Below are 14,281 nucleotides of genomic sequence, written 5' to 3' on the forward strand. Positions count from 1 at the left end.
GCAGACATTCAAGCCAGACAACGCACGCCTCTACAAAATGCAGACAGCCAACGTGGCCGGGAAGCACATTGAGAGCACAGCTGCCAGCTGTCCTGTCACCTCTGGAGGACTTCCGCCCAGCCTGCTACAGCACAGGAGACAAAGGCTAGTGACCAGTGCCCAGACCCTCAGGACCAGATTAACTCCATCTCTCAATGGGGAGACTTTCGCCTGAGACAAAGGCTATCTGATACAACTTACGGTGAGGGCTGGCTGTAGTGGGGTGGGGCTCAGTGGCAGAGCACCTGCCGGTATGCACTAGGCTCCATCCCTAGTACTGTGTAGGTGGGAGAGGACCCAAGGCATTTGTTCTAGACACTTCTATTCTGAATTCACTGCCCTGCTAAAAGACACAGACTGACACAGACCTCTGACGTGCATAGCTTCACTCACCACAGTGGTCTGGCCGCACGGGGTGGGAGATAAGCTCCCGGTCTTGGATGAAACTAACTGCAGCTGATGAGACCACAGACAGGTGACAGGTGAGGAACTGAACTCTCCTTGGCCCTGCCTCTCTTCGTTGACAGCTGTGTGACACACAGGGAAGTGAGGTGGGAGAGAGAGAGTATGTATGTACTGAAAAAGAAGAAGGAACCAAAGAGCAAACCGCAGTCTCAGAGGCCAATGTCGGTGAGAAGATAAGACGCCACAGAAACCCATTCAGGAACCACAGCCGCTTCTTAGAGGAAGACATCAAAAAGGAAAAGCCACAACCCAAGGTTCAAAGAGAGCTGAAAGAAAAACGACCAAAGCCTGAGCCTGACTCCCTGACCACCTCACCTTGCTCACCTTGGGCAGGGGAAGCAAATTAAGAGTTTTAACTTCAAAAAACTCAGACTGCAGAGCAGCTGGGCAGGAGACCCAAACGTGGCCTCCTACAACCAAGAACACGGTGTGGGGCCTCAATGGTCCCTGGCACTGGAGAGCCTTTCTCTCACAACAAACCTGCGTTGCCGGCTCCAGGGCTGCTGACTACTGACGACCTCCACCCAAATGCACACCGACTGTACCATCCACAACTATGGGCTGCAACTAAGAGGGCTGGCTACCCAGGAAATGAATTCCATCTTCTCTTCACTGTGGCTTCCGACCACCCAGCCTTCAGCTTCCACAGAACCACGTGCTTCGCCAGTCCTCAAACATTTCTGAATGGATGGTCAGGCTGCCCTTCCTGCCCAGCAAGCTGACATCATCCTAAGACCTGATCCCACCTCAGTGAGCTTTGGTTCTCCCCGATGGTGGATCACCAGTGACAGCTTACACGCAGACCTGCTGAGGCTGCGAAGCCCCGGTCAGGCTCTCCAGACAGACACGCTTACCAGCCTGCACAACCCCCACGAACACACACGCATTCACGCGAACCTGTACATCGGACCCCTGCCATGCACGCCCGGGGACACCTGTGTCGGACAGGCAGGGCCCCCACCTAGGTCCAGGTTCCAGCGCCACATCTGCTCAATGCAAGTCGACAAGTTGTTGAATGCACTGTCACCTAAGAGCTGAGCCTGACAGGACAAAGGCCTTATCCTGTCTCCAGCCTGGGCTGGGACACACAACACACAAAGAGTCCGCGCGCTGACGCCAGCCACCTGGTCCCTAGTGGGTCCTCTTCCAGGCTAGCCAGTAAAGGACCCCAGCCGCGCTGTCCCACCGCGCGCGTGCGCTCACCTTGTGACAGGCCGAGCAGGTGGGCAGCGCGCCGCTGGGCCCGGGCGCGCTCTTGCCACCGCCACCGCCGCCGCCGCCGCCGCCACCGCTGCCACCGCCACCGTTCAGGCTGCTCTGGATCTGCGTGAGCTCCTGGCGCAGCACCTGCTTCTGGTGGAAGCTGAAGGCCGGGTGGTTGGAGGCCATGGTGAAGAGCAGAAGGAACTCATCGCCCGTGCGGCCCTCGTTGAGCTGTAGCCCGTAGTTGTGGATGATGGAGTCGGTGTGCGTGAGCGTGCGGTACAATACGCCCGCAGCCTCGCGCTGCTCCGAGCCCAGCAGCGCCAGCGACACCAACAGCTTGCTGCGCACCACCTCGTCCGTCAGGTTGGTGAGGCTGCCCAGGTCCGCCGGATTGTTGGCCTTAATCTCGGAGTCGCGCAGCGAATGGTAGTCCTTGCGTGCCAGGTCCTCCAGGCACGAGCCGAGGAAGCGCAACTCGAGCGGGATGCACAGGTCCAGCAGGCCGCACAGGAACTCCACGCGCTGCGGTGACGGCAGTTCGGAGAACCAGCGGTACACGCCGTCCCTCTGCAGCGGGCAACGCTTCTCCACCATGCTGCCGCCCGCGCCGCGCCCGCCGCCGGGCCCGGGAGCGCGCGCGGGCGGCCGGGGGCGCGCAGGGCCGCGGCCGGGCGCCGGGGCCGGGCGAGGCCGCGCGCGCGCGAACCGGGCGCGGGCGCGGGCCGGGCGCGCGCGGGCCGGGGGAGCCGCCCGCCAGGGGCCCCGCGGCGGCCGGAGCCGGGGCCGCGGCCGGGGCGGCCGGGGACGGCGAGCGGCCTCAGGGCCGCCGCTCACGGGGAGGCGCCCTGCCGCGCCCGTCCCCAGCGGCGGCCGGTGCGCGGCAGTGGCGGCGGCCGCTCCTCGTCGTCGTCGTCGTCGCCCGGGAGGCGGCCGCCCCCATCTCCCCGCGCGCCGCAGGGTCTGTCAGTGTGGGCCGCCCCCCGACGGAGCCGCCCCGGCCATGCCGCCTCCTGCGCTTGCGCCCAGGCCGGCCGTTACCCGCTGCGAGGCTGGGCGCGGCGCCCGGACGGGCCTGGCACGGCGGAAGGATCCAGCGGGACCCGCGGACGGATCGCGGCCCGGGCCGTCGGAGCTGAGCAGAGCGCGCTCGCGAGCACGGGCGGCCGCGGCCAGCGGAGTGGGCGGGGTGGCCGCCTCTCGCGACAGCCCGGGCTGGCCGGGCCCGCCCCTCCACGCCGATTGGCCAGGCTGCCTGTCCTGCGTGCCGGCTCGTTTCAGCAGCTCCGTAGGATTGGTTGAAGCCTAGGCTCCGCCTCTGAAAGGGACTGTCGATCACGCCGGGTCCGCCTGCACCCGCCCCCTACCGACCGGCGCTAGCGGATTGGTCGGTGGGAATCGGCATGGTGGAAAACACGGGATGGAATTTTGGGCGCTTTTGTTCCCTCAGATTAGCCCGGAGCCTTGTTTTTTGGGCAAAGCCGGGCGTTGGGCCTCGGTGCTTTATTCACGAATGTGACGGCAAGGAGGCGGCGATGGGCCCAGAAGAACTACTGGCGCCGGACTTCCTTCTGATCTGCCCGAGCCGAGCTGTGTGACCTTGGGCGAGTCGCGATTTCTGAGTCCCTTTTGCCTCCCGGGAAGATGCGGGTAATAATACCCTCCCGGGGGGTTGCTGCTGAGAAGGCAGTGAGCTCACAGTGGGCGAGCACCTGCGTTTTTGAGGCGGCGGGCCCGCCTAAAGGCGAGGATGATGGAAGGAGCAAGTCTTCTCCCCAGTATCTGCTAGCCAGGTCTGTCAGCTCGCCCTGTCAGCGGGCACCTCGGGCCCTGGATCCGAGAAAATGCAAACCCGCGGACAGAGGCAGGGCTCAAGGACTGCCACCACCCTGGCTTTTGGTTGGCACCGGGATGTAGTTGGGGGAGGGGCAGGCGGGCACCTATCCCCTTCCAATGCTTTGGATACAGGGCCCGCCCGGTACAGACAGAGAAACTGAGGTCCGGAACAAGAAGCCCCACTCCCATTCCTAGATGGCGTCCTCTGACGTCCTGGAGGTATAGGCTGACTGTCCCTAGGCATCGAGTGTCGGACACCTGGGCTAAGCTGAGCTCCCATACAGAGCCTGCAGCCTGGCCTGTGGAGCCACTAAATAGATCCTTCCAGTCTGGTCCAAGGTGCTGAAAAATCTCTAGGCAGAACATTCCTGGCCTTGGATTTCCCACCTTGAGCGAACATTGCCGCCAAGAGACCAAGAGACTGTTCCCCTGGTCCTACACACCTTCTTGGGCACATTTCTCTGGCTACACCAGTGTACTGGGTGGCTTAGAGGGAAAGTTCACCAGGCATCCCCAACCCCTTTACCCAGAGCAGGCTACTAAATGAACCATAATTATCTGCAGTTTGGGGGAAACATCCATTCCTAAACCTAAGAGCCAGAAAGCAAGGAGCTGACCTGGAACACAGCACACCCCTACTGCCCGCAGGAGTGCCCTAGAACCCATGGACTCTTGGATTCCTTGCCCAGACTTCAACTGGCTATGTGACCTGGGCCATCTTCTCAGCCCTTCCGAGCCTCAGTGTCCTCATCTGTAAAGGCAGCCTAAAGCCCAGCCTGGCACATGCTACTGTGGTCGAGGGTGTTGCCCAAGGCCCTTTCTAGCTGGGAAGCAGAGGACTGGAACCATAAAAAGGCCCCAGGCTGAGCTCCTCATGCTCTTCCAGCTCTTGCTGGGTGTGGTATTTAAGGCCATCCTGGATTAAATAACAGCCCCTAAATGTTCACGTCCACCTGGACCCTCTACGCTTGGCCTTGTTTAGAAATAGACACATTGTGCCAGGTTAAGGAGAGGCTCCAAATTCAATGTCCTAATAGAAAAGCTGTATCTTCCTTGGAGTCAAGGGCAGAAAGGTCGTGTAAAGACAGACCCTAGGTCAAGCAATGGCAAGTGCTGAGGAGGCTAAACCGATCCTCCCCCATGCCCTAGGGACATGGCCACCACAACTTGACTCTAAATGAAGGCCTCCAGTGAGGAGGATCGAAGTCAGTCCTAAGGGCAACCACAGGAAACCAGGGGAAGGTTGTGTCCCCTTTGCTTCGGCTGTAGAACCCTATAGACTGACCTCAATTGGGGTTTGGGGTCATGGAGATGAGAGACACAAGTCCACACACCCAAGCTTTAGAGATCTCTCATCTCTAGCTTGTCTTCCCAGGCTCAGCTCAGTCCTGAGCACGCTCTGTCCCTGTCACTGTTGCCGGACCTCCTTGAGCTCCAGGCCTCCTGTTGGTTTGCAAAGTTCCAGGTGTCTGTGGCAGGTCTAGGGCTCCCTCCTTGGCACAGCCTTGGCCGTGGGCTCCTGGGCCTTCCACTCCAGTGCTTGCATAGGTCTGAGGGACTGCAGACTGCATGCCAGTTCCAACCTTCATCCTCTCCTCACCTAGCCTGTCCACTCCTTCCAAAGTATGGGAGCCCAGGATATTAGGAAGGACTGGGGGACACCTAGGGAGTGCTGGGAACCGACCCTGGGGCTCAGGCTGAACCAGAAGAGCTGCTGAGCTTCTGAGGGAACAGTTCAGGAGAAGGCCTGCTGTAGATGGAAATGGCTGTCATTCAGGCCCCGAGGCCCCCTGCCTGGAAGTGCATCTGAGGGGATGCTGCTGCTACAGCAGCCATCCAGAGCCTTATCCAGCCTTGGGCAACTCAGCCTGCCCACCTGCCTGCATTTATGTTTGTTCCAAACGGGCTTCCATTGGGAGTAAGCTGGGAAGAGGGGACTCCCTCCTAGAGAACCGAGCACAGCACAGATTACTTGAGACAGAAATGTGGTAGTCATCCCTCAAGCCCCAGAACAGGCCACCCCAATGACGTGAAGTGCCTGTATTTGTCTCTGGCCATTCTAGTAATCCAGACTCCGGGATGGCACATTACCCTCCTCCCCAAGGGCCCTTCCCACCCAGTGCCAGGGTCCTGCTTTTTCCTCTGCCTCCCCATCCAGCCGTGGAGAAGGATTAGCACGGAGGGCCCAGCAGCCATGAACCAAGACATGGCTCTGATCAGGACAGGGAACCCCGTGTGAACTGGGTGTTGAGTAGAAGGAGCAATCCCCAGCAGCCCAAGCCTGCTCTCCCAGCATTTAAACCCCTAAGCGGGGCCCAGACCTCAAGCAGACCCTCACCCGCTGGTTCAGTTCTTTATTTTGTTTAACTTTACGTGTGCGAACACTTTTGTCTGCCTCTCTGCGTGTTCACACGTTATCCCCGTGCCTGCAGAACTCAAAAGAGCGCACTGGATCACCTGGAACTGGAGTTACCACAGGTGGGTTGTCAGCCACACGTGAGTGTTGGGAATGGAACCCAGGCCTTCTGCCACGGCAGCAAATACTCAACTTCTTTTTTCTTTTTTTTTTTTCCAGAGCTGGGGACCGAACCCAGGGCCTTGCACTCGCTAGGCAAGCGCTCTACCGCTGAGCTAAATCTCCAACCCCAAATACTCAACTTCTATGCCACCGGTGGGATTCTTACACCAGGCCCAGGTTCCTAGCATCATCACTTCAGCAGTGGGTCCTAAGGCTGTCATCCAAATCACAGTTCCCAGCTTCGGGGTTGATTCAGACAGCAGCCTGGAGGGGCAGCTCGTCCGTGCGGGAATCGGGGAATCGGGGAATCGGAATCTGACATGTCAATCACCTACTGAGGACACCGTGCCCAGGGTAGAACTGTAGGCAGCACAGGTAGTCAACTCGATGTTTTGCCAGCCCAAGGTGACAAGGCTGCCTATTAAACCCTAGCTTCCACCCAAGACTTGGGACTGAGGCCACCCGTGGCCATAGCAGGTGTCTGTCCCCAGAACCCCTGGACCTGGTATCTGCACAGCCAAGATTGGTCTGGAGCGGAACTGTTCTCCCAGGGGTCTGACGTGGGGCCACATGTTCTATTTTCCCAGTGGAAACAACAACGACAAAAACCCACCTGGGTTCTTGTTTAAAATAGAGAGCCCTACCAGATGTGGTAGTGAACACATATCACCCCAGTACTCTGAAAGCTGAGGCAGGAGGATCAAAGAGTCAACACCATGTGAGCCTTGCCTTCAAAAACAAACAAGGTAGAGAGGCCAGTGTGATGGCACAGTGGGTAAAGGTGCCCGTCCGTAGTCTGAGCACCCCAGAGCAAGATGGGAGAGGGTGGAGATGAGACTCTCCCAGAGGCTCAGGGACCGGCTGGCCTGGGAATACACAACACTTAAGAAACATCAAGAGAGGACTTGGGGATTTAGCTCAGTGGTGGAGCGCTTGCCTAGCCCTGGGTTCGGTCCCCAGCTCCGGAAAAAAAGAAAAAAACAAAAAGAAAAAATATGCAAAAACAAGAAACATCAAGAGACCCTGTCTTAAAAAAGGGGGGTGGGGGGCTGGCAGGATGGCTCAGTAGGCAGAGGCACCTGATAATCCAGCTGTCCTCTGACCTCTACATGGGTGCCATGAAGCGCTCTCCCGCACACGCGCACACATACACACACACACACTGTGGAGGTGTTCCTGGGATGTGGGGTTTCTGCTCCCAGCCTCCTTAGAGGCTTTCCCTTTGTTTTTTTGTTTGTTTGTTTGTTTTTCCAGAGCTGGGGACCAAACCCCGGACCTTGAAGCTTGCTAGGCAAATGCTTTACCACTGATCTAAATCCCCAACCCCTTTCCCTTTGTTTTTATTCATTGCTTACAAGATACTTATTTAAAAATAGAAAATATGTTCTTTTGATATTTATCCGATACTTTGAAGCAGAGTCAAACCGAAATGAAGACGTAAAACTCTCTTGTGTGTGCATCCTCACATCATCATAAACTGTTAACCCAAGGGTTAAGGGGCAGAAGGAAATGCCGGCGAGATGGTGTAAAAGAAACCTGAGGTGCTGAGATTTCCAGGAAGCATGTTCAGATATGCCGGGGTTTTAATTTTTTGTTTTTATTTTAAATTTCTGACTTTGTCTTGGTGGCCTTGAAAAGGACATTGAATGTTAGAGAATTATGAATGAAGATTTTTTTTCTTTTTTACCATTTACCAAGTACTTTTAAAAACAAAAGTCGCAACTGTTTTTCCCTTCCTAGGGACTTTTCTGCATAAACTCTTTGTTGAGTGGAGTTATTCACACAGGTTATCTCAGCATTCAGGAGGCTCGGGTGAAAGAATTGCTAGCCTGGGCTACATAGAGAGTTCATCTTCAACCCAGAATACATGGTCTAAAAAGGTCAAAAAGCACAGCAAAGATGATTGGAGTTTTAAACACACACCACTTGGCAAAGACATGAAGGGGAAAAACTGAGTCTTGAATAGTACATCCATGTCTTCAGGGTCCTCTCCTGGATCTGCCCCTCCCCACTGTGTGTGTGTGTGTGTGTGTGTGTGTGTGTGTGTGTGTGTGTGTGTGTGTGTGGTGTTCCTTCTATGTGCTTCAAGGCCAGCAACTGCCTCACTCCCCTCCCAAGGTGCTGGCTTTTGATGTTTTCACCGTATCAGTGGCATCAGGGAGACGTCAAACCGAACAAAGCTGCAGGAGGAATACAGCATCTCCTCACACCTTTACCTTCCGGTTTCACCTGGGATGGATTTGTTCTTAAAGACTTTGGTATAGTAAAAGTGGTGTGTGTGTGTGTGTGTGTGTGTGTGTGTGTGTGTGTGTGTGTGTGCGTGTGCATTATTTTGTTTTTATGTTTATGTGAGGAAGTATGTGCACATGAGTGAGGGTGTCCATGGAAGTCAGAGGCTTCCAATCCTCTGGAGCCAGAGTTATAGGAGGTTGTGAGCACACTATTACATGGATACTGAAAATGAAACACAGGTTCCCTGGAAGAGCAGTAAGCACTCTTAACAATTGAGCCCTATACACACACACATATACACGTACATGCATACACACATATATGCACACATGCATTCATACATATACCCATTTACACATACACATATACACATACATTCATACATGCACACATATACACATTCATACATACATATACATGCATACATCATACACATACATGTATACTTCATACACATATACATACATGCATAGACATACATATATTCATACATACATACACACACACATTCATTCATACATGCACACATACATGCATGCGTACATCATACACCTATACATACATGCATACATCATACACCTATACATACATGCATACACATACATATATTCATACATACATACACATATACACACACATATACACATACATATATACATTCATACATATATACATACACCCATTCACACATCCATACATACATGCACATACATACATATATGTATACATTTTGGTTTTGGGTTTTGTTGTTTTTGTTTTTTGTGTTTTTGAGACAGGGTTTCTCTATGTAACCCTAGCTGTCCAGGAACTCTCTGTAGACCAGGCTGGCCTCAAAGTCACAGAGATCTGCCTGCCTCTAGCTCCCAAGTGCTGGTATAAAGGCGAGCACCACCACCGGCAGGCAATGCTTGGCCCCCTGACATGACCAAGCCAGTGCTGTTGTCAGCGGTGGTATAACGGCAGCATGGGGCCTTGCTGCACCTTAACCGGTTGCACACATCTCCCAGTTCTGGGCACTCAAGTCTATGCTGAGGAAACACAGAGGACAGTCTTACCTGCCTGGACTTTGTCCCCTCTGGGTTGAGCCGGGGTTCACAGAAGGATCACATTCCAGACATCCCACCTCCAAGTTAAGCCTTCCTGTGTCCATTGCTGCTGTGTTAGAAGTCGCAGAGGACACACTCAGACTGAAACATAGTAAGGAAGACATTCCACCGGACAAGAGAGCACTGGACGGGTGACGGAGCGTACCCCTCAGCCCAGAAGGCTGAGGCAGGAGGATGGAGAGTTTGAGGCCAGCCTGGAGTAACCGTAACCAGCAAGTTCAAGGCCAGCCTGAGTTTCAAAGGGTGACCTTGCTCAGAAAATAAAGCAAACGGCAAGCAAGATGGCCATCGTGGCAAGGACACTTGCTGTCCAGGGCTGCCACCTGAGTTTGAATTCCTTGGGTCCCAAATAAAGGGGAAAAGGAAAATTGTCCACAAGCCTCATGTGGCTGTACCATGGACTGTCTGAATCTTCCTATGACAATAAATTAGGCTAAGCGCGAACTCAGTATTTGCCCCAAATGGCTTTGACCTTCTGACCTGCCTGGTGTGTGCCTCCGTGCCCAGTTTATGAGGTGCTGGGATTTGAACCAAGGGCTTCATGCGTGCTAGACACTACCAACTGAGCTGAAGCCCCCTAATCGAAAATGCATAAAATCCATCTTTAAATTTATTTTGAAAGCGTTTCTTATTTTAAATTATTTAAACCTACTTTAAAAAATGTCTGTGTGTTTGGTTGTCTTGTCTGCATGTGAGTCTGAGCGCCATGACTGTCCCCAGTACTGGAGGAGGCCAGAAGAAAGCCTCAGATCTCTGGAATTAAGGTTACAGTCGTGAGTTGCCATGGGGGCGCTGGGAACTGAACCCACGTCCTCTGCCAGAACAGCCAGTGCTCTTCACGGCTGAGCCATTTTTCCAGCCTCTTAACACCAGATTTAACCCAGCTTCCTAAGGTGGCTATCAAGGGTCACAAGCTTGGCGGCTACAACATAAAAGAGTGAAATTATACGCCTTGCTGACTCTGTAGGCCAGAGGTCTGCCATTGGACAAGCTGCTTCCTTCTGTGGCTCTGGGCCCACCAGCTTTTGGTGCCTGAGGGCCTTTCTGTTATCACTTGGCTTGGGAATACAGCCTCCCTCCTCCTCTTCCCTTATCAGGACCACTCCACAGCAGTCCAATCCACAGCTAGCAGTTCACCCTGGCCTCAGTCCTGTCTTCCCGAAAAATAGAGAGAAGCAGCCCAGGCCTCCGCTGAGAACTGGGAGGAGCAGGGATAGCAAAGTGTGGTAGCATTTGACAGTAGCTGTGGATGGGCTGCCAGGATTCACAAGCACCTCTCACCTCACCGTGTGTGTGTGTGTGTGTGTGTGTGTGTGTGTGTGTGTGTAGGCAGACACTCCAACATGAATTGGTAATTCCCTATGGGCTAATGCTATTGCACCACAGTTCTGAGTATCATGAGAGGCCATGTCGCTCGGGGAGGACCCACAGCAAATGGCAGAGCTACGTCTTAAGGCTGGCACCCTACTTATGCCTCCTGTCAAGCCTACCAGAGTAAAGGTTTTGGCATCCAGAACAGGAAGGAAAGCAGCGCCAGGAGACAGAGCACCTTCACGGCTCATTTCCCCCTTGTGGTACACTTTGAAGTCAGTATATCACCGTCCCCACGTGCAGAGGAAGTCAGGCAGCAGGCACGGCGTGTGGTCCTGAACCCACTGCCCTGTCCCCAAGACGGGCTGCAGACAGAGGCTGGGTCCTGACAGCATCGGTGTGGGAGAGGAGTCCACAGTGGCAGTCAGTCCTCAGCTGCCGTGGAGGAGCCAGGTGGATGCCTCAGCCCTGCTCATGCGACTCATCTCAGTGATGCTTCGATTTACAGGGTTAGCAGTACCCTCTCACCTCTTACAGAGAAACTGAAACCGAGGAGCCAGGAGCCCAGCGTGGACAGGAAGGACAGATCAGTATGCTGGTTACAACGCTGTTCGTTCTCCCTTCTGTGTGATCCCACTGTCTCCTGTGTTTGACTCAAGTGGCTCTGGGTGTGTGTGTGTGTGTGTGTGTGTGTGAGAGAGAGAGAAAGAGAGAGAGAGAGAGAGAGAGAGAGAGAGAGAGAGAGAGAGAGAGAGAGCTCCAACTCATTTGGGATAGTTTGGGGTCTGTATTTTCTTTTGTGTGTGTTTATATGTTCATGTGCACATGTAACATCTCATCTGCCCTTCCCCTGGCAACATCTACTTTGTTTTTCACAACAGTCTGTCTCTTGCCTGGACTCACTCATTAGGCTAGGCTGGCTGGCTAACTAGCGAGCCCCACAGATCTACCTGTCTCCAATGTCGCGATGAGAAGCCCACGTCATCAGGTCTGTTCTTTTTGCATGCACTCAGGGGATTGAACTTGGACTCTCTTGCTTGCAGGACAAGTGCTTTGCTAATGGAGCCATGGGTCCAAATTTCTTTTAAACCTGCATATCCACGTCACCCCCACAGCCCCTTTCAACCCTTCGATCCTCCTTGATATCCCAACAGGTTGTTTTCCCCAGGGATGACTTCTGCGACACCTGTACAGGCCGTCAGGATGGACATCAGTGTGATCAAACGCCACATGGCTTGTGGTATCCTGACAGGTCAGCCCCGCCGACACATGACACAGTATCCAACGACGGCAGAAGCTCCTAAAGAGTGTAAACACCACCTAGGACCCCATCACTGTGGACTTCCCGCTCTCGGTGGGTCCTGTGTATACAGTAGGTGCTCATTCAGACTTGTCAGTGGTCGGTCTGACTTCCTGCCTAAGTCTTGGCGATGTGTCTTCCAAACAAAGTCCACTTTTGTGCAGATCATGGACTTTGCCCGTTCCTTCCGTTGATGGTCCGTCAATTAGGGCTAGTCACATGTGTCTCTGGCTTCTCTTGGAATGCTTGCAGAATGGAAGCTTTCCAAAATAGTGTTAGTATTTCCTTATCTTTGGGCAACAATCCCAGGATGGAAAAGATCTGTGCTGGAAGCATATTCCTGGGGCCGCCAAGGTTAACCCGTTAGGAGTCAGCAAATGAGAGAAGTGAATTCTCCCAGATGCAGCTTGGGCTCAGTTGGTAGGGTCCCTGCCTGCTGTGAGAAAAGCCATAGGTTCCACTGTGAGCTCTGCATAAATCAGAAACGGTGGCACAAGGCCCTGGTCCCAGTACTTAGGAGATGGAAGCAGGATGGTTAGAAGTCCAGGGTCATTCTTAGCAAGCAGTGAGCGACTCTCCTCCGTGTTCTCCACACTCTGACAGACTACACTCCTGAAGGATGAGCCCAAATAAATCCATTAAGTCATTTAAGTCACTGTAGCCAAGCATTTTGTCACAATAACAGCCACAATGTTACAATGTCATTGGCTACAATGAATAGTGACATAAACAGGGCTACAATGAATAGTGACATAAACAGGGCGTTTGTTTTCTCAAAGGACTGGAAACCCAGCGTCAGTCAGTTACTTCAGGGACAGTGTTCACAAGTCTTTGGATGCTTTCTTACAATACTAATATGGTTGCCATAGCACAAATAAGTTGTGATGTCAGCGCCAGACCAGGGACAAAGTCGTAATGCCTCATTATGGAGGTAAAAACAAACCCATTTTTCTTCTCCTGAGAGACGATCTCACAGATTTCTGCTTAAATCTCATTTGCTGACTATGAGGGCTAGTATCGAGTGTCAACTTGACAGAATCTAGAACCACCTTGGAGGTAGGCCTCTGTGGGATTGTGGCGTGCCTGTGTGGGATCATCGTGATTATATTAATTAATGTGGGAAGTCCCTTCTTGACTATGGGCAGGACTATTCCCTGAGCAGGGATCCTGGACTGTCTAAGAAGGAAGAAGCCAGCTGAATCAGCATTCACCTCGCTCTTCTTCTGGATGGGGTGGACCAGCTGCCCCACACCCTGCTACCTTGTCTTCCGGAATAGCTTGTGCACTTTACCTACAAGTCAGGATAAACTCCCTTAGGTTGCCTTGTCAGGGATCAATTACAGCATTAGAAAAACATGCAGGGGTTGGGGATTTAGCTCAGTGGTAGAGCGCTTGCCTAGTAAGCACAAGGCCCTGGGTTCGGGCCCCAGCTCCAAAAAAAAAAAAAAAAAAAAAAAAGAAAAAAAAGAAAGAAAAACATGAGTGCATGCATGAGTGCATGCCTGCGTGTGTAGGCGTGTGTGTGCACATGCACCCACGCACGCGCACACACACGCACACACACACACAGAAACCACACACTACAACAAAACCCTAAGACACAGACATTGCACAGATGGACCCCACAGCTGAGGCAGCCCCATCTGGTTCTCCTAGGGGACCCAAGAGACACATAAGCTATAGAGCAGAGGCACCCAAGTCACCAAGTCGGCCTGGAGGTTCATCAAAAAGCTGTCGGAGGGGGGCTGGGGATTTAGCTCAGTGGTAGAGCGCTTACCTAGGAAGCGCAAGGCCCTGGGTTAGGTCCCCAGCTCCGAAAAAAAAAAGAACCAAAAAAAAAAAAAAAAAAAAAAGCTGTCAGAGGGACAAGCAGAGTTCACAGGACTTCAGCCCAGCTGGAGAGGGCCGAGTGTTGTGGGGATCTCTGGCCAGCCCTCTGTGGTAGGGCTGCAGGTGAGGCAGACAGTCCCCTGAGGCTCATGGTGAGTCAGGGGTAGAGCCCTGGAGCCAGCACAGGGGTCACTTGCCGGGCTTCTTTTGAGGATGCTGGCTCTCCACTAGGGAGCATAAGGAAATCTATTCATGGAGTCAGTGTCCCCCTGGCTTCCGACATCATGCACACACTGTTCCCTCACGCTACAAAAGCTAATGTGTGCTAGGCAGGGTAGCATATACCTGGGTGTGCGTGCATGCATGTGTCTGCGCATGTGCGTGTATGCGTGAGTGTCTGTGTGTGTCTTTGTAGGGAGAGGGTGGAGAGAGAGAAAACCC

General features: G+C 53.5%; 1 protein-coding gene across 2 annotated transcripts in view; it reads right to left on the reverse strand.

The window, feature by feature from the left end:
• The window catches only part of Zcchc14 (zinc finger CCHC-type containing 14), a 45,301-nt gene extending 42,948 nt beyond the window's left edge, over positions 1-2,353 (reverse strand). For both annotated transcript variants that reach the window (XM_032888084.1, XM_032888083.1), the window contains exon 1: positions 1,708-2,353. In XM_032888084.1, the coding sequence (XP_032743975.1) occupies positions 1,708-2,304 (597 nt within the window). In that variant the 5' untranslated portion in view covers positions 2,305-2,353. The remainder of the gene's footprint in view (positions 1-1,707) is intronic.
• Between the last annotated feature and the right edge of the window lie 11,928 nt (positions 2,354-14,281).

Source organism: Rattus rattus, chromosome 17 (assembly GCF_011064425.1).
Source record: "Rattus rattus isolate New Zealand chromosome 17, Rrattus_CSIRO_v1, whole genome shotgun sequence".
Classification (NCBI taxonomy): domain Eukaryota; kingdom Metazoa; phylum Chordata; class Mammalia; order Rodentia; family Muridae; genus Rattus; species Rattus rattus.